Source organism: Nesoenas mayeri, assembly GCF_963082525.1.
Source record: "Nesoenas mayeri genome assembly, chromosome: 17".
Lineage (NCBI taxonomy): Eukaryota > Metazoa > Chordata > Aves > Columbiformes > Columbidae > Nesoenas > Nesoenas mayeri.
This window is the reverse complement of record NC_137565.1, coordinates 8,784,190-8,802,655: the sequence shown is the minus strand read 5'-3', so window position 1 is coordinate 8,802,655 and position 18,466 is coordinate 8,784,190. Positions and strand designations below refer to the sequence as shown.

Below are 18,466 nucleotides of genomic sequence, written 5' to 3'. Positions count from 1 at the left end.
TTGTACAAAAATACAAGTTGCATAGCTCTTGACAACTTACTGTTTAAAAAATTTAATGTTTCCTTTTTTCTTCTCAAATTGTATCAAAGTGGGGAAGGCTTATGTCATAAGGGTTTCTACACTCCTTGAAAATACTCACAGATGAATGTCTTCAAATATTCTTGGGAGTGCAGGGCAGTAGAGTGGCAGGGGTTTTTTCCCTTCTGCATTTTTCATTGCTACTATTTTCTCCATCTTCCTCAAAATGGCCATTCCTTCCTGGTTTCCCAGGCCCTCTTTTCAACCTCTTAATCTTTGGCATTTCTAATGTATTTTCTGGAGATGCTGCGTAGTCAGTCTGATTCCTGCACCAGTGTGTCCCAGGCATGTGCTCTGTTGCTCATTTTGGTTGCAGGACAGTTTCATTCCCTTTGCTGTAAACTTTGAAGATCATGTTGCTGTTAGTGATCAGGGCTAGAAGACAAGAAGTTGGATACTCACCAGGTGTGAGAGGAAACCAGCCATTTCCCCTTGGAAAACCTGCCAGCCCTGAGAGCCCTTGTCACCTCTGGCAGATGAGAGATACGTTTTCCACACTTAGAGTGTAAGAAGTTGGATTCATAGCATGGAGGTTAAATTCTAACTTCGTGGCTTTTAGTGAACTGTGTCCTTCTCCAACACTGATCAGGGCCTCTTCTTGATGATTTAATTATTCCAAGACCCAGATATGCCAAGCTGATTACAATATTGGTAAATATTTGTCCTTCTTGTATTGGGAGTGCTTCCCCTTACTCGCACTGCTAAATAGCTGCATGTCCTGTCCTGGGGGGAGCCAGACGGTGCCACCATCCTTCCCTCGGGGAGCAGGGTCCCCTGCACCTCCCTGGCAAGCAGATCAGGCACAGTGTGTTCTCTTCCTCTCCCGTCTACGACAGAGGTAAACCGTTGGTGTTGTAGCCGAGCTGCAACACCTCTTCTTGCATGCTATCAGATTTTCAATTGCTTGAAGTGATTTGAACAATTTCCTAGTTGCAGGACATGAAGTATCTGAATATTGGCATATTGGGTCCTTGCTAACAACCAGTTCTTTATAGAGGGTCACACCAATTCCAGAACCACTCAGAAGTCTCACCCTTACCTCTCTGTAACAGTGGAGATAACTACTGTGTGCCAGGATGCTCATTCTGTTCTGGCTTGAGAAATTATTTTAAGAACTACTTTTCACCTTAAAAAATTGATTTTGAATCAGCTATAAGACTTGACTATTTACGAAGAGTGTAAGTTAATTCTTGCTTCCTTCAGGCTTCTGTGTTACATGTAACATTTTGTGCTACACTGAATACAACATAGTTCACTCTGCACTACACAGATTCAACTCTGTGTGATTAGTGCGGAAAGGGGGGTGTGAAGAGGGGGTCACGGCTCTGATGGCAGCAGCAGCTTTGCCGAGGAGCACGGTGGAAGGGTGGAAGCCCTGGCATTGCTCCTACAGTTTACGTTTCACCTGACAGCACCTGACAACAGCCCAGGCTGTCCCAGGCTGAGTCACGCATTGGCCTTGCTGAGTCACGTGTTGACCTTGCTGAGTCACGCATTGACCTTTTTCCTGCAGGGTGTTCCTGGAATGCTCCATCCAGATCCTCTGCCTGGGTGTCTCGTTGCACATCGGTGCAGTGAAAGAATTCAAGCTGAATTCTTCTTTCTACCTATTCCATTTTTATCATTCCCAAAGTCTTCATCACTTCCACATCATCTGTGGTTGTGTATTTCATTCTTTCTGCTCTCAGCACAGATTCCTCAAACGTTATCACTTCCCCTTCTAAAACACCCCGGAATCTGCCTTTCGCTCCAATTACTACTACAAAAATCTCTCTCTTTATTTAGGTTTTCTCTTGCTTTTTACAATTCCTCCTCTCAGTCTCCAGTCGCTTCTGTTTCCTGTATCAAATCTGAATGTCATATCTCCATTTTCAGACCTTTTCGTGCTGTACTGCCCCTTGCAAGTCTATTTCTATTTTCCTTTCCCCTCTCAAAGGGGTTCTGCCAGACCAACAGCAAACCACTTTGCTGGACTCAGACAGCAGGGTACAGGCACCTTAGGGCAGGGATGTGCCTGGGGGAGCACATGGGCCTGGATGAACTAGAGGAGAAAGGAGGACTTGTTCTCTGAGCTGAAGAAGTGAAGCTTGGCTGCTGAAAGCGAGGACACACATGGCAGCTCTGGGTCTTTCTGGTTTTTAAGCACTGTGGCCAGGTTTTAACATCTGGCTGATCAAATATTCCCTGCAGAGCCCTGTTGCTCTTCCTCCTGGTGTCTGTGTTTCTCCCAGAACACTCAAACTGCTGTCACATTTTTGTCTGGCCTCACACTTTTGTCCAGTGGTGTAATATGGAAAAAGCAAAATTTAAATGCTTAGTGTAGTTCTTATTTATTTTCCTAAAGAAGAGGACAGGACAAGTCTTTCTACCTAGGATTTGAAGACTGCTAGAAATGTGCTTATTCCAGACCCAGTACTTAGCTCACCCTTGGCTTGGAGGGATTTTGTTTTCAAAGATGCTATGTGTTGCATTTGTGCCATCCTGGAAATCAAACAGACGCACTGCAGATTCACAAGTACTCCTTTCACCTTTATTCCCAATCCATGCTAGTTTATGGGAGTGTTAATGATTTGCTATGCTTTTCCTCTTGCAGACAGTATTTACTAGCAGGAGGGAAGAAGGGAAGAAGTCAGGCATGCTGAACAAGATGTTACGAAAGACATGTATAGGGAAATGAGGGTTTAGTGTCTTGTAAGACACTAAACATTTCCTCACTTGTACTGTGTACTTGCTCTCAAGTCTAATTGTTAGAGGGGAAACACTGCATGCCATTTCTGGCTGCTGATAGGCAAGGTACTCTTCTTCCACTGGATTGAAGAGCTAAATGCTTCATCTGGGGAATCTCAGCAGCACCGACTTCTTAATAGGAGCAGATAATTTCAATGTGAAAGCTCTGTCCCCTTTTTCTCTCTGATTCACAAGTATTCTGTACATATGAATCTTCTACGCTTGCTTCCTCCAGTAACTGTGGAGTCCTGGTTTTGGTAAGAAAAATAGCAGATCCATTGTTTTCAGTTTACACAGATGCTAACTTTCAGAGACTGACAGAGATCTTACATCTTCATACAGTGTGTTTAATTTTTTTCTGCAGAGGATTTAGTTCAACTCAGATTTCAGCAGTTGGAGAGAACCACCAAGTTCATCCTGCACCCTGCTCTGCAGGTGATTATTTTAAAAATACACATTTGTCCTGTTTGTGGAGCAGTGGATTCTTTCTTGCTTAGTGAGTCTTCTTGGCACTACAGTAATAAATGAGTAAAATATGGAATGGCAAGTTTGTTATTAAAGTCTAGTAACAATCATCACTGAGCAGTTAGTCTGCTGTAGGGCTGTCTGTCTCTTCTTTCCACGGTAGTTCAGACGGTTGAATTCCTCCATGACCTGCAGCATGGTCTTTCCTTTAGTCTCTGGCATCACCAGGAAGACAAAGATAGCCACGGACAGACAGTATATCAGGAAAATGATGAAACAGAAACTACCAAGACCTTCCTATGGGAAAAGAAAGAGATGTGTTAATATAAATTGATCTAGTTTTCTTTCTCTTATGATATGGAGTTTCTGGTTTTGTATTTACTAAAACACTTGGTCAGCAACTCAGTTGATGTAAATCCTGCTTGCTGCCACCTGGGGAACGGCACTGGGTGGTAAAGTGAACTAATTCTCCTTTCCTGTTTTAAGGAGGCAAGTTGTATGCTCAGCAGACACTGAATGCCATTGCCTGACAATTCAGAGAAGTGCTGGGCCTCAGTTACTCTGCCTTTCTGCTTCATCCTTCTCGTGACATCTGGCAGTGTTGGTGCCTCTGTCACTGCTTCTGTGTTTGTCAGTGTCACATAACTGTGTGTGGAGTTCACGGCATTTGTGGTTCTGCTACATTTTCACAAGATATCTGGGCAAAAAGAAAGAGGCCATCAGAACTGCAATTAGTTTGGGCTCTGTCCTTTGCATGAAGTGTTGGAAAAGAGAAGTATGCTCTGGGTTCAAGAAGAGTCCAGCCTCCCCTGAACTGACACAAGACACCCTACTTTGCTTACCACAATGAAAGGGAACAAAAATCCAAGGATGAAGAGTTGGGTCCAGTTTGAAGCACCATTCAAAACATAAGCAGCCGGTCTGTATGACTGTAGAAATATTTCTGTGGGCAAGGAGCATGATACTCCAGCTGAAAATAATGTTGGAGAAAAAAGGAAGCTTAGAAATTTTGCAAGATGTTTCTGTAACTCACACCTCATATTGCCATGTAAGTTAATGGTTTTAACTGACCTGGAAGTGTTTGAGGTGCTGCTTGGCTCTTCAGGAGGAAGGCATGTAGGAATGCAATAGGAAATCAAGTTTTACCTCCTATCACAGTATGGAGGGGAACATCTAGTCCTGTGCTGAATCAGGAGCAGGGAATTCACACTAACTGTGGAACAGCTATGCCTGAGACATCTCCTAAAGGCTGCAGTGAGGAAGGAATGAGCACGTGAAACCGTTCCAGTAGAAAATACCAACCTGGCCCAATGCCAAAGCACATGATGAAAATAAAGATGAGTGCAACAGAGCAGTACGGTACCCAGGAAAAGGCATCCTATGAAAAGCAAATAAAATCAGAAAGGAAAATTTTATTTATCCAGCTCCATTAGAAACATTCATCACTGCTAAGTATGTCAGTGTTAAACATGCATCTGTTGCCTCCACTTCCAGAAGCTTTACAAGCAGGTAGGCTGGGTACAGACCTCTGTTAGTATGATGGTTTGCCCCAAAATACTCCTACTCCTGCTAAAAAGTGATTTGGGGGGAGGGAAATAGTATTGATGTCTGCCATGCAATAAAATATGAAGACAGGATGCAGCTCTAATGTGTAAATGGGGTCTTACCTGTAGTGACAGTGTGACTGTGAGGAGCCCTAGCACCAAGGCCATAACGGTGTGGCTTCTCCACAGCAGCGTCTTCCTCCCCGCACGCTCGATCAGTGAACCCTGCAAGCAGGAGGACGCGCAGTCAGCTCCAAGGGACAAACCTACAGGCAGGCACTGCTGAGCTGATCCCGGAGCCGCCTGCGCCGCCAGGCAGGTCATCTCTGAGCGTGTGGCACCTCCTCAAGGGTGAGTAAAGGCATCTGGGGACACTGAGCAGGACCAGGAGCTGCAGCGAGGAGGGTGAGGTGGGGAGATGCAGGGAGCATTGCTTGGATGGAGGAGGCCTGAGGTGACACCTTGCAGGCAAAGGGCAGCCAGAGAGGACAGCAAAGTGGAAATGTCTGGCCTGTTAATTGCCATGAATCCTGCAGCTGTGAGTCCCACTGACACGTGGGCACAGGGGCTGTCACCTGCCCATCCCACAGAGGGGGACGGGGACTCCCAGCGCTGGCTCAGGCTGGGTGGTCATTTTGAGGGAAAGACTCTCCTGTCCTGCTATACATTGAATAGGAATGCCCATGTTTGCAGGGTGTGTGGAGATGATTTTCTGTGATCAGTGCAAAGTACTATGGTTGATTTGTTGCACAAGTTTGATTCCTGAAGCTCCATTTTAAGATTTAAATGAACCACACATTATAGCAGAATGGAATTCAGCTGAAGAGCCACTTACACTCACAACAGTAGTGAGGATCTCGGTGATCCCAATTCCCAGGGAGACATAGTGGGTTTGAGCATGGGGGATTCCGGCTTTGATAAAGACATTGTATGCATAAAAGTAAACCTGGAAAGAACAGAAATGTGTGAAGGCTGTACCCATGTGGTCCTGTTTACACCAGCTTCTGTCTTTTTTGACAGAAAAAATCTAATCAGGCCTTAACAAAAGAGAAAATATTATTCTTGGTTTCAGTAGCTAATCCTCAATGCTTTCAGAAGGCTTATTTGTGCAGAACAGCTTTTACTAGCAGCTCTGTCTTGAACTCAGTAACAAATACAGCCTTTTTCTTCTTTTTTCTGCTTGATTTTAGCACCACCTTTGTCTTATGTTAAAGATTATAATTCTATTTGACATCTTTCATGTGTTTTAGTTTATGAGGAGCATACAGAGAAGCAGACAGTACATACTAAGCAAATGGTTTAAATGATCTTTCTAGATCACCTTTAAGCCTTTGCAGTGATTTTGATAGTCTCTATTTTTCTGGCTGTGACCACTCCCAAAGCATGAGAAATTCCGCTGTTAATATGCTCAATTTCTACTGGTCCTTCACCGCATAGTTGCTGTTGCACTAGTGGGGGTAGCAAGGGGTCTTATGAATCTTTCAGTCTTTCTGAATTTCCAAAATTAATCTGGAGTTTGAAACTTTTATACTTTTACTATAAACTGATTTTATATAATAACTATTCCAATACTCAGTACTATCTACTGAACATAGAGATATTGCCAGAGGAAAGGAGAGTATACATCAGTAACCGTGATTGTCTATAATCTGATAAAATGCAAAGGTAAAGGATTTAGAAAGAAACCCAAAGAGGCAAAAATATGGAAATGCACTGCCTGTGTAAATTATAATCCTGACTCGTGTTGTACTGAAATGGCTGAACGATTTTGGTCAGTACATTCTAGAATACAGAGACCCAGAAGAGGTTATGCTGTTCTTTACTTGTTCTGTATTTGAGATTTTATTTTATCCTCTTGCATTCTCTTATCTTAACAGGGTGATCTATAGAGATGCCTTGCTAAGACACTTTCTGAAACACATTTCCCAACTCATCCCAGGTCCCAAACATCCATGGGAAAAGATTGTAATAAACAGCAACAACAGATCCCCTCCTTACAGCCACTGTTGCAGTCAGCAGTTTACTACTTGTTGCAGAGCTTACTTTTTCCAAGAAACTGTAAGCAATCGAGAAAGCAGAGAAAAGCAGCACACATACCACATTGACGCCAATGAACTGCATGCATGCGACGACAAGGAAGAGAGTAATGAGCTGCCAACGGACAGCTTGGTCACGAAAAAGATCACAAACGCTCTTAGCCCTCTCTCCATGGATGGCTTCTTGCTCTGCCAGCATGTCATCTATTTCAGCCATATGGTCACCATCTCCCCAGAGCTGCTTCACTGCTGGAAGGAGAGAAGAGAGAAGATGAGTCCTGGTCCAAGCTCACCAGCACAGACATTTAATCAGAGGATTACTCCCTGCCTTGCAGTGTCTTTTTTGAGCTTCAGGTTCTTTGCTTCTGGGAACTTCCTAGAGATCTGGGCTGAGATTAAACACTGATTCAGTTAATTGCTGTCTATTTTCATCCATAAATCTTTATCATGACCTCACCTTTGGCCAATAGCTGCTCACAGTGTTTCAGTGTAAATCAAGCCTAAATTCTTACCAATCCTTCCCCAAGTACCTTCCCACTAAAGGTGCAGTTCTAGAGCACACACCAAAGCACAGAGAAGGAAAAATTACTCCTACATAATAATAATAATAAATCCACATCCAAAGAGTTCTCTTTTTTGATAGTTAAAACCCCACAGTGGATGTTTCTCTGTTTATGTCAGTAGTTGCTGTTAGGGTTATTGATGAACTGGAATGTTCACGGATAAAGTGCATCTCCTTCTTACACTGAACCAGAAGGTACCAAATCCATAACCTGACTGTTCAGGGAAGAATCTGTGCTGGTGGAAATACAAGCTCTGTGTGTTTGCATCCCTCAGAGGAAATGCTACTGCCAAGAGAGCACTAATACCAAACCAGAAGAGGCTGTCTTTCATTCAAGCTTAAGGTGGTGTCAGATCCAAAAGACCAAGAGTCTTTTTCCTGGGTGTACCTCTGTTCCAGGCCCACGTTGGGCTTTACTGTATTTTCCACTTTTTGCTAAAATGAATGCTTTTTGGCCCGTTTTCTTACCTTTGATGCACCCCTCCTTGTCCTTTTTGTCAATGAGCAGGTAGCGGGGAGAGTCTGGGAAGAAGGGGAGGGTGAGAAGCTGCACGAGGGCAGGGACCGCATGTGCTGCCGTGAGAACAGGCCAGAGAGCATCCACTCCGAGAACTTCCCTGAAACAAAACCAGCAGAGCGAGAGGAGCTGAGCAGCCGTGTGTGCTGGCCACGTGAGCAAACACAGACACCGGGTGGTCCCTTGGCGCTGCTGCCTGTGTCCCAGCAGCTCTCACCCCAGAGTCTCCAGCATTTCTCAGCCCAGAAAAACGAAAATGGACAGTGGAGAGTGCTGTTGCCTGCAGCACACGAATTACACAGTGTTGCCACCTGTAGCTCAGTGGCCGGCTGTATCCTGCGACAGCTGTGGGCCCACAGGGACAAACGGTGTCCCAGCACATGTGCTGAAGAAAGAACCTGTGGTGGCTGATCTCCCTGCTTCTGATCCAAAGAGTCTCAAGTTACAGTGAAGACGAGATCCACAGGTTATCAGCCTGGTACTGACGGCCCCAAATAGCAGCCACCGTGTTTCCTGCAGCTTTGGGAACACTGTGGCCAGAATGACGCACGCCCTGGGAACAGGACAGACCATTTTTGGGACAGGACAGGCAGAAGCAGCCTGTGTTGAGGTGAATGAATCCACCATAGGTTTCTGGTTTTGTGTGTATGTTTGATTAGTGGATGTGCTCGTTTGTGTGTATTTTCAAGAAAGTTTGGCTGGATCTGATATTCCCTGCTCCTTCTAAAAAATTAAAAGGTAAAGGTCAGTTCTTACAAAAGATGGATTTCTTGCAAAACCATTGAAATCTCTTCAAGCAACATAATTCTTCAGGATTCAATATTTTGTATGATTTCTGTTTCCCATTCACCTAAGTCAGGAATTTGGGCTGAGCTAATTCAGTCTGGCTGCCCAGGGTACCCTGAAAACATGTCTAAAATTAGTTGCTGATTTGCCTAGTCATAGGCTTGCATTGACATCTGCGTATATTTTAATAACAGAATAAGTTAAATAGGTCTTAGACCTCCTTACCTGAGGCCCAAAGCAAATCCTGTGAACTTTCCGAGGGCAATGGCAGTAGAAGCTGTTATGGCAAGCAGCCCACGGAGATTCCGTGGGGCACACTCCCCAGCAAACATGAGGTGGATATTCAGACCTAAACCTGCAGTGATGAAGGACTGTTAGGGCAATTCACACTCTCACAGGTCTGGGGTTTTGGAGGGGACCGCTATGGGCAAAGCATCTTCCTAGTACCGTGATCTTGCATCTTTGCTAAATATTTCACTAAGCAAGTGCGTTCCTCCAGGAAATCTGTTCCTCAGCAGGCTGGCCTTCTCTTACAACATTTCCTACAGCTATATACACAGGATTGCTGTTGTTCCCTTAGATCTCAGATGATATGTTTCCGTGTCTACTCAGGATGCTATGTGCCTTATTTTGTGCTTGAAACCAATGAGTTGGCAAGTGCTACATATTCCATTTGCTCAGTCAATTAATATTTATACTCTCAATTTTTTTTTTTGCTGGTTAGTATTATCTTTGTCCAGCTGCTCAGGGATCAAACCCACTTACAGAATTTAACCTTCTGAGGCATGTGTAAATGAGAATTGCCCAGCTTGAAAACTGTTCCTTTGTCTGTAATATGGAAGGCAGCGTCAGCCACAATGAGCAGCAGCATAAACAACAGACATCAGCTCTCCATTGAGTGAGCATGCTCCCTTGAAATACTGTGTTTGGCCTTTTTCACAAGCTGGCAGTACTTTCTATATGGATTTGATGTAAAGATAAAAGAATGAGAAATGGAGATGGCACACATGATTAGTTTATGTTTTCTTATGTAGTTAAAAATGCATTCAGCAATCAGGCCCTTTGAAGAGTTTAGTTGAAATCTGTGATCCTTATACTCAATCCAGTAAATCCTTGTGACCTTCAGTCACTGCTCTCCCAAGTATTTGATACCATATGTAGTAATGCTAATTTACCTACACCCATTCCAGAAAATAATCTTCCAGCGATGATCATCTCAAAGGATCCACACAGTCGGCTGAGTCCCATCAGAGCTGCGCCCAGCACAGCAGGGATATTGGCGAGCAGCATGGTCTTCTTCCTGCAATTCATTTAAGTTAATGTGAGCATAAATACCATCCATGTGTCATTCACAGCCTGATGGAAGTGGCATGAATTGTACCGTGGTTAACACCTCTGTGCCGGTTTCTGAGATCAGCTGCAGTGAGGGAAATGGGAAATGGGGAAACTTTGTCATGGACTGATAAGCTAGTGAAGCTTTTGGTGCCTCTAGGGCAGCCAATATCTACAGTGAACAAGCGGTTGTCTATGAAATTCACTTTAAAATGCATGTACTCATGTGAGTTCTCAGGACTGGATTTGCTTTGGATTTTATAAGGGAGAGGGTAGGATTTTCTTTGTGATCACTGGCAGATTTTGCCATTCTGTTTCTTCACTGAATGGATCCTCCATCTGAAGTGGCTCTGGGCTGCTCACAGTGCCACTTGACCAGCAGCCTTTCTCCCAAGACACAGTCACTTTATTTGCAGTTGTGGGTATAAACACAAAGACTAATGTAATCATAATTCCTACCTTCCAAATCTAACAGACAAATACCCGGCAGACAAGGCCCCCAGCAGCCCACCGATGCTGAAAACGGACACAATAAAGGACCACATCAAAGTAATCAACTCTTCAGTGGCAGAAAAGCCATATCTCCTCACCCAGGTCTCGTGGATGAAACTTTTGATGTACTTTAGAAGAAAAACAGAAAAAAATGGACTCAGTCAACATATTTTTGCATAGTTGCACCTCTTTTTTACTTCTTTTACCTACTTACTAGTCTTTTAGATACATTTCTATCAACACCTTGGTTGAAATCTTAGCCTCAGTGAAATCAAAGGGAATTTTGCTAATAACATTCCTGGAGTTAATGTTTTAGCAACAAGGTACAAGAAATACTGCAATGAATAAATATATCAATATTAAATATCAGCAGTGAGTACAACTAAGAGAGTGGCAGGTTGGTCTTCTGCTTATGTGTTAAACCCCAGTCATTTTGCTACCTGATCTTCACTGCCGTTCCTGCTTGTCTGTCTGTGTCTGTCCACTTGCTGCATCCTGTCTGACTCCTTGGGTGAAATCCAGGTTTGACTTCAGCTGAGTTGAGTGAGATAAGGATTTGTCCCTCAATGTGGCCCATTGTCGAGTCTCTCTGACCTACTGTTCATAACCTCCATGGCACCTTTATTCTTGATGAGGGTTCCCAATGTGGTGACAGTATGAGCTCAATGTCCTAAACACCATTCAGGATGACAAACGCCTCCCCTAATGTTCCTTTTCCAGCTGCAGGTATCAGTGCTGACCTCAGCTCTAGACCTATGGTCCTCCCCTGTCCTGTTTCACCTCACAGGCACTTAGACATAGTGTGTGTGGCCAAGCACGTGGTATGAAGGACTCCCTGAGCGCTGGAAAGGACAATGTCCCGTGAACAATCACCTCAGTAAGGTGACAATGACTGACTTTATAGATATCACTCATCCCCCCCTTTCTCAGTTCTGTCACACCAGACAGAAGTTAAAACCCTATGAACACAAGAGCAATAGCAGCTACTCTACGAACAAGAAACCATAATAGGTCTAGTTTTGAGAGCAGAAGTGAAAAAGTCGGTGATTGCATATAGAGGCTGGAATGCATGAGAATGGTGAAATCCGTACAGGTAGCTCTGTTTTTAGAGCTGCCCATGCTTACCTCAGCAGGAGAATTGATAACGGAGACCTGCAACCCATACTGGAAACCTCCACCAATGCCCAGGGCAAAAGCCAGGAGGAAGAGATTGTAGCTCATTTTCTGGTAGGAAATTTAAAAAAAGCAAACAAAGCAGGTACAGCTATTCAGATGTGCCCCCAACTCTCCTGTTTCACCTGCAGGACCTCTGACAGCTTGAGCAATGCCACACACCTGCCTCTCTGAGACCAAGGAGCCAGTGCAGCAGAGTGCAATAGAACACCACAGCTACTAAATCACAGAACAGTGAGAAATTTGAGGAGAGACAAAGCTCGTAGGCTGTTTCCCAGAACCCAGTTACACACTTCAGTGCTTCTGTTTTCAGTTTTGGCAATGTTAATCTGCACTGTCATACGGTAACTAGCAGTGAGAGCATGGTGTAAGCATTATGTGCATGATTTCCATCTCTTTGTCCTTCCTTCTCCTTTCCCACTTGTTGCCTCACCTAAATGAATATTTTGCTCAATGACTTGGCTGAGACCTTTCTTAGAACCATTAATATGTCTAATAGGAGGCTTAAGTATACCCCCACACTATAGTACTGTGATATATGCACATCCCCATCATCCCTTCCACTCCCACTGCTCTGTTACGGAGTGTCCCAAAGATATTCTGCCTAGCAGGGATGCCTTGATGCTGCAGTTCTTTCTCTAGAACAGATCGTATTCAAAAGCAATGCTGAACAATGCCAAATGTTTACAAGCTGATATCTAATCAGATGAAAGGCATTGCTTGAATGGGCATGAAATTTATCCATGTTGCAACATTGTTGGCTTCAAAGGAGTCAGTTCTGAATAAATTTGATATTTGGCACACTCATATTAAGTAACAACAACCTCCTGTTTGTCAAGCACTAGGAAGAAAGGAGATTCCCAGTCTCTACTACTAGTCATTCCTGCTGTCCTACATGGTACAAAAAGTACCACACATCATCACAAAAGTCCCCATCAGCAAGAAAATCAGTAAGCCTTACTCTAAGTGCAAACTTTATGTCACACCTGCAGGAAATTTCTTAGTCTTATCCCTGTTCTGTGCTATACCACCACTGCTTGATTTTTCTCTTGTAACTCTTGGGATTTTAAATTCAGGATGATTTTTTAAACTTAATATCCATCCTAAAATTGATTTTTTAAAACATTTTTGTTTTATCTTTCTGGGTATCTGTTCCTGTACTTCCTTGACTGGAAAGGATTGTCTTCCATCCTTTAGTGTTTGCATATTTCAAATACTTCGTTATTCATACCTTTTTTATTGTGGAGGACTTTTTCAGTCTTCCTCCATCTATCAAATCAGGTGAAGTCCCTTGGTTTGTTCTCCCCTATTATGGATTAGACATTATACATAAATGTGCTCTTAAATCCTATTTTCTTTGCTTATTAGACATAATTCTTTGCAATATATTTGATATCTTTCAGATATGACCTCATACTATTATTTTAACCACATCTGATTAAAATTTCTTTTTCTTTCTGTACTTAATTTATGCAACAAGTCTTTTAGAATAGCAGAAAGGAAAAAAATATGTACTGCAAAAATTATATTTGGGGAAAAAAGAGATAAACATATACCAACTTGCATGCAAAGGCAGTCATCATCTCCGGTTGCAGACTAGGTCTTCCCTGATGCTTTCTTTGGTTACTTTGGAAAAAGTGACTCTATATATAAAGTGGACCCTGAGATAATATTTCAACACGTCATTTAATTCTTTCTCAGCATTTACACTCCCTTTGGTTTGTCATGAAGTTCTTGCTGTTTGGTTTGCTATTGTTGTGCTGGTTACTGATGAAACAGTGGATAATTTTGGTGAGCTGTGCATTCCTGCCAGGTCACTAGGGAAGAGCAGATCCAGCAGCAGTGGACAGACAGTAAGAGCTGCAGGAGATGAGTAAAGGACAACAAAAAAGGCCCTGATGGAAGCCAAAGTCCAGGGACTGGCGCGAACTAGAGTGGACTGGCTTGGACTCCCGAGGTCAGGTAAACAGTTATCACATGTAAAGGAAAAGTTCCTGACTGCAGCTTTGAGCCTCAGTACAGCAAAGCCTTCTGAAGCCTGACTTGACCAAGCCTGGCCAAGCCTGTGCATTCACATCTTCAATTACAGGATGCGTTGACACTTTAAGAGCAATGGTCATTGCCTGAAAGTTCAACTCTGCGTCCCTGTAATACATGGTGAATGCTTGGAAAGTTGCATGTCAGTGTAGAATCCTGACTGTAAAATAAATAAATTACATCTTTTATCCATAATTCTCAAAGGGCCTCTTTATCTAGCAGTCTCCCTGGTGGCTCTCTTAAAAGGCTTTTACAAGTTACTAAAACAACTTAGGGGGAAATTCCTTCTGGTGAGTAGCTGCACATGGTGGTTCCCCAGGTTGGGATGCTGAGGGTCTTCGGTGTCTGGAAGAATCCCAACCCCAGCTGGGTTGGAAGTGAGAGGTGGCTTGTGCAGAGGAGCATTGTTTGAGGACAGCAGCTGTAACTATTTTTCTCTGGTGATGATGGTTATCAATCATGATTTGATTTGTAAACAATAATACCAGCTATGGGTCTCTGAGGATCACTTTTCGAGATACAGTTTTGCCTAGCACTTCGCCTAATGAGAAAATTAACCTCAACAAATGCCATGTATTTTTTTCAGTTGAAGGTGTTTTAATTCAGTAATAATTCACCAACTTGCTAAATGCTTCAATTAAAATGTAACCAACTAGACCAAGTAAAATGTAACCTCTGTTTTTCTTTGCTGAATCAGTTTAAAGACACCTGATTTCAAGCCATAGTCAGAAAAAATGCCAGAAATTGAAATTAATGTTTTCTGACACATGTACATGACTGTCATACAAATAAAGCCAAAAGAAAAGAGATGGCTGGATCGTGATTTTGAGAAGAAACTGGAAGAAACTTCACCCGTCAACCCAATGCCCATGAAAGGCAATACCGAATGAGGGGTCTTGCCCTGTTCTGTACCAGGTTAATTAAGAAAAAACAGTATCACATCTGAGTCTTTTCCAATATGCTTTATGGAGACAAGAACATGCTGCAGAGAATGTTCTGCTGTCATCTAAATCTCCACGTGCAAAATAAACTGCTGCCATCAGAGCTCCTCACATCACTCAAACCGCAGCAGAGCGCAGGTGTAAAACCCACCAGATGCACCAGCAGCATCCACAAACCTGACTGCAAAGGTACTTGTGCTTTACAACATAGGACTGGAAGGCAACAAACAACCCATGAAGAAAACCAGTCCAGAATAAATGGTCTGCAAAACAATGTCCAAGAATCTGTTGTATAATAAGCCACTTAGCAAGTACTAGAAGCTTTCCCCCTCATCTGACACGTTTTTAGAGCTGAAAATAATTAACCACTCACTATTGCTCAACAAGTAATGGTCTATTTGCAATCACTTAATAACAGAAAGAGAATATTGGTCATCCATGCCCCAGACTAATCTGCTTCCAGCTTCACATCAAAAGTAACAGTAGGGAACATGAAAGACATTTGGTTTAGAGGAGTTCTGGCCACTTTCCTCATAAAGATACTTTTCATGGCAGTGCTGTCTTGCTGTGTGTCTGCCGCTTGCGGTATTCCTGGCCCTGTCTCTTTTCCCCATCACTACTATACATATATATATAACACTATATTGTTGCTGCATTGCCAACAATAACAGCAAAGCTGCTGTTTCACAAAACATCTGGCCTTTAAGACTGATCATGGTATTGTAACATACTTTTGTCCTGCAAAGTGCAGTTTTTGAAGGGCTTGACAAATTTCAAAGTATTCAAAATAAGTGAAACTTTTTAAAAATGCCTCTTTGCCCCTACTCGGGTTTTACGACACCTGAATGGAAATATAAACCTGTTCTGTATTGCAGAAGGATTCTCTTACAAATGTTAAGTAGCGATGTGGTGCTACATCAGCTGCAGCCACTAAGTGGCAGGAGAAGTACGAAATTTCCTGCGTGAGGCTCGGAATCCAAGATGCCAGCAGTGTGCTGCCTGTGGCGTGTGGCGGGGCTCAGGGGACTGCTTCTCACAGCTTCCTGAAGAATAACTTGTTCTCTGGGAAAACAGATGTAGCTGTACGTAACTGTATAAGCTATTATAACAGACACTGATGTATTGCTTAGGCAGCATGTATCAAGAACAGTAATACATTCAAAAAGGAAAGCTCTGGTTTATTCCTTCTGTCTGCTCTGAATGAGACCAGGTTTGGGTAGATCTCTTCCAGGAATAAAAACATGTATGCTGTATTAGACAAGAGCTTTCTCCTTTTTCCTGGCGTCTTATCAGCAGGGACCACCTAGTGCAGGTCTGTGTCCCCTCAGGTGACAACATACAGAGTCCCAGCCTGCAGACACCAGGTGGAGGGTCCCTGGGTGTTCTAGTCACTGAGATGTATCATGGGAGCCTTGGAGGTAGGTGGGGATTATCCCATTTCCAGCTCCTTAGACAGAGGCCAACGTGTCAAGGCAAGTCTCTAGCCGGATAAGAGACGAAGGAATGCAGCTCACCCAGGCAGTCTGGTCTCCATCCAGTCCTTGGGCCTGAGCACCGTGAATCTCATCAGACTGTCTCATTTCTGTTACAGTCAAACATAGAAATATATCTTTCTGCAGTGACATGGTCAAGGACTGCCTGCTTAGACCACTGTATTGTCTTATTTTTCCAAGGCAAATATATGCACATTCTTCTGTTTTACAGGAGGTGAAGGCAGTATTCATCACAGTCCAAAGAAGATCCTAGAAGCACTGGGCACCAATGCACAAGGGCAGAATGAGAGAAAACTCATTCCTGATGGTGGTTAAACCAGAGAGCTTGTGATCTGTGCAATGAAGTGAAGTAACTGCCTGTGGCAGCCGCTGGACAGAGCAGGGAAACAGCAGGTGAGCTCATGGCAGCCCCAGGAGGTGGGTGAAGTCCTGCAGGTGGGCAGTGAAACGCCATGGACCATAGCACAGGCTGTGCACAAGCCTCTCTGTCCCAGAAGGGACATAAATTGGCTGTTGCTGTGAGCAGACCTGTGTATGCAGCTGGCCAGTGGCAGTTCCTCTGTCTTTTCTAGTAACAGCCGCCTTGTTGAGTGGATGGATGGATTTTTTTGTCCTGTGTAGCATCTATATGACTCGTGCTTCGGTGCTGACAGGTGTTCACATTGCGTGTTTCTGACTGGCTTCCTGCCAACTTAAAAAACCCAGTGTTCCCAGTGTTCAGTGCTTAGGATAAGTACTCTCAATTTCAGAGTCACAGTTGGTTTAGACAAGATATGTCCAGTCTTGGGGTCTGTCACCAGGGTATAACCACCACACTGCAGATATTCAGACTCCTGGCTTTGGGAGCCTGCACATAAACCCAGCAGGTTTCCAGCACCACCGTGGGGATCTACCACCCTCTTCCCTCAAATACCTTTTCACTGAACTCAGATCTGCCATAATTAAGGTGAAATATGATGCCATGAACATGGGAGACTAGTTATTTGGAGAATGTGATGGCAGTCTCTGCCTGTGATTATCTGACTGCAGGAATAAGTATGAATCCTACCATTAGGAAACATCATCAACATGTGCTCTTTGATCTACCATGCACTGAGAGGTTCCTGAGCATTTTCACCCCAAGATTCTCTAGACCAGCTGCAATTACACTGCAAGAGGAGACAAGGGGCCCCATTTCCATCTGTGAGGTTTGGATCTACAGGATGAATTCTGCCTACAAACTCTACACCGTAAATTGCAGGAGAGATTTGGAGTGGATCTCTGGCTGGTTGTTGGCTCCCTCCCAAGCTCTAGCCCGGCTATTTCTGTAAACCCGTCTCTCTTTCCTGTAAGGACCATCACAGTGAAACAGGAAATAAATCTGTCTGCTTGTCCTGACTCTCGCAGGACTCGCTCAGAGTACGGAAGACAAATAACATCATCTACAAACAAGCAGCTTTCTCAAGAAACAGTCAGTGGGTCTGCTAGTTTTATGGTGAAAGCAGTGTTTATGGAACTTAGCTGTTAAAATGCATTTTCTTTATACGAAATGAGTGCCCTGCTGTGACACCATTATTCTGTTCACTAATGTTCCTTAGAAAAAACCCACAATTTTTGTGAGTTCAAGACACTGTATAAGATCTTCAGGAAATGAGCTTCATTGCCAAGGTTTCTCAGGGCAGAGACCCAATGTTGACAGAGCTTCTGCCACCACAGAGTCACTGGGACGCTTTCCAGACCAGCGGAGATACATGGAGCTGAGTCCTCTGAGGACACGAGGGCTGACACAGCCAAGGGATCTAGCTGCTTTTCCTTGCCAGCTGGGATTTTTGGATGTCAGGAGAATGGCTCTATGTTCTGTGCGCTGGATCAGCAGCCTGCATTTTCATCCTCCTGATAAGCAATAGAGCTTCTCTGGGAAAACTGAGAAAGCCCAAAATACTAAAAATAGTTGAAATACCCTTCTCTTAGCCCATTGTGAGCTGTAGGTCATGCTGTGGCTGAACTATTCCCTTTCCTTCCTTCTTTGTGCCAGACACTGGTGCAGGCAGTTAGCTGAGAGTGACCTGAAGGCCAGAGAGAACAAACTGTTTGGCTAAACAAAATCTCTGTTCCTGTGTGCGAGAGAAGAGCATTTAGACTCTGCCAAATGGCAGCAAATGTCACTGCATGTTCCTGTCGAAGGAGAGCAAGATATGTGCAGCAGTGTCGGAGCGCCAGACTCATCCTGATGTCTTATTTAACACTCACTTCACATAGAGCTTTTTATTAGAACTGTCCCCTGGCTTATTGAGAGACACCTGG

General features: G+C 43.7%; 1 protein-coding gene across 1 annotated transcript; it reads right to left on the bottom strand.

The window, feature by feature from the left end:
* Positions 1-3,360: 3,360 nt before the first annotated feature.
* Positions 3,361-11,760, bottom strand: LOC308047093 (solute carrier family 2, facilitated glucose transporter member 11-like; the record flags this gene model as incomplete). Its single annotated transcript, XM_080355336.1, has 11 exons — positions 3,361-3,567; positions 4,113-4,240; positions 4,573-4,648; positions 4,938-5,039; positions 5,650-5,760; positions 6,912-7,099; positions 7,881-8,029; positions 8,941-9,070; positions 9,891-10,015; positions 10,507-10,667; positions 11,665-11,760. 11 exons carry the CDS (start codon positions 11,758-11,760, stop codon positions 3,361-3,363), a joined length of 1,473 nt encoding a protein of 490 aa, XP_080211462.1.
* Positions 11,761-18,466: the final 6,706 nt, after the last annotated feature.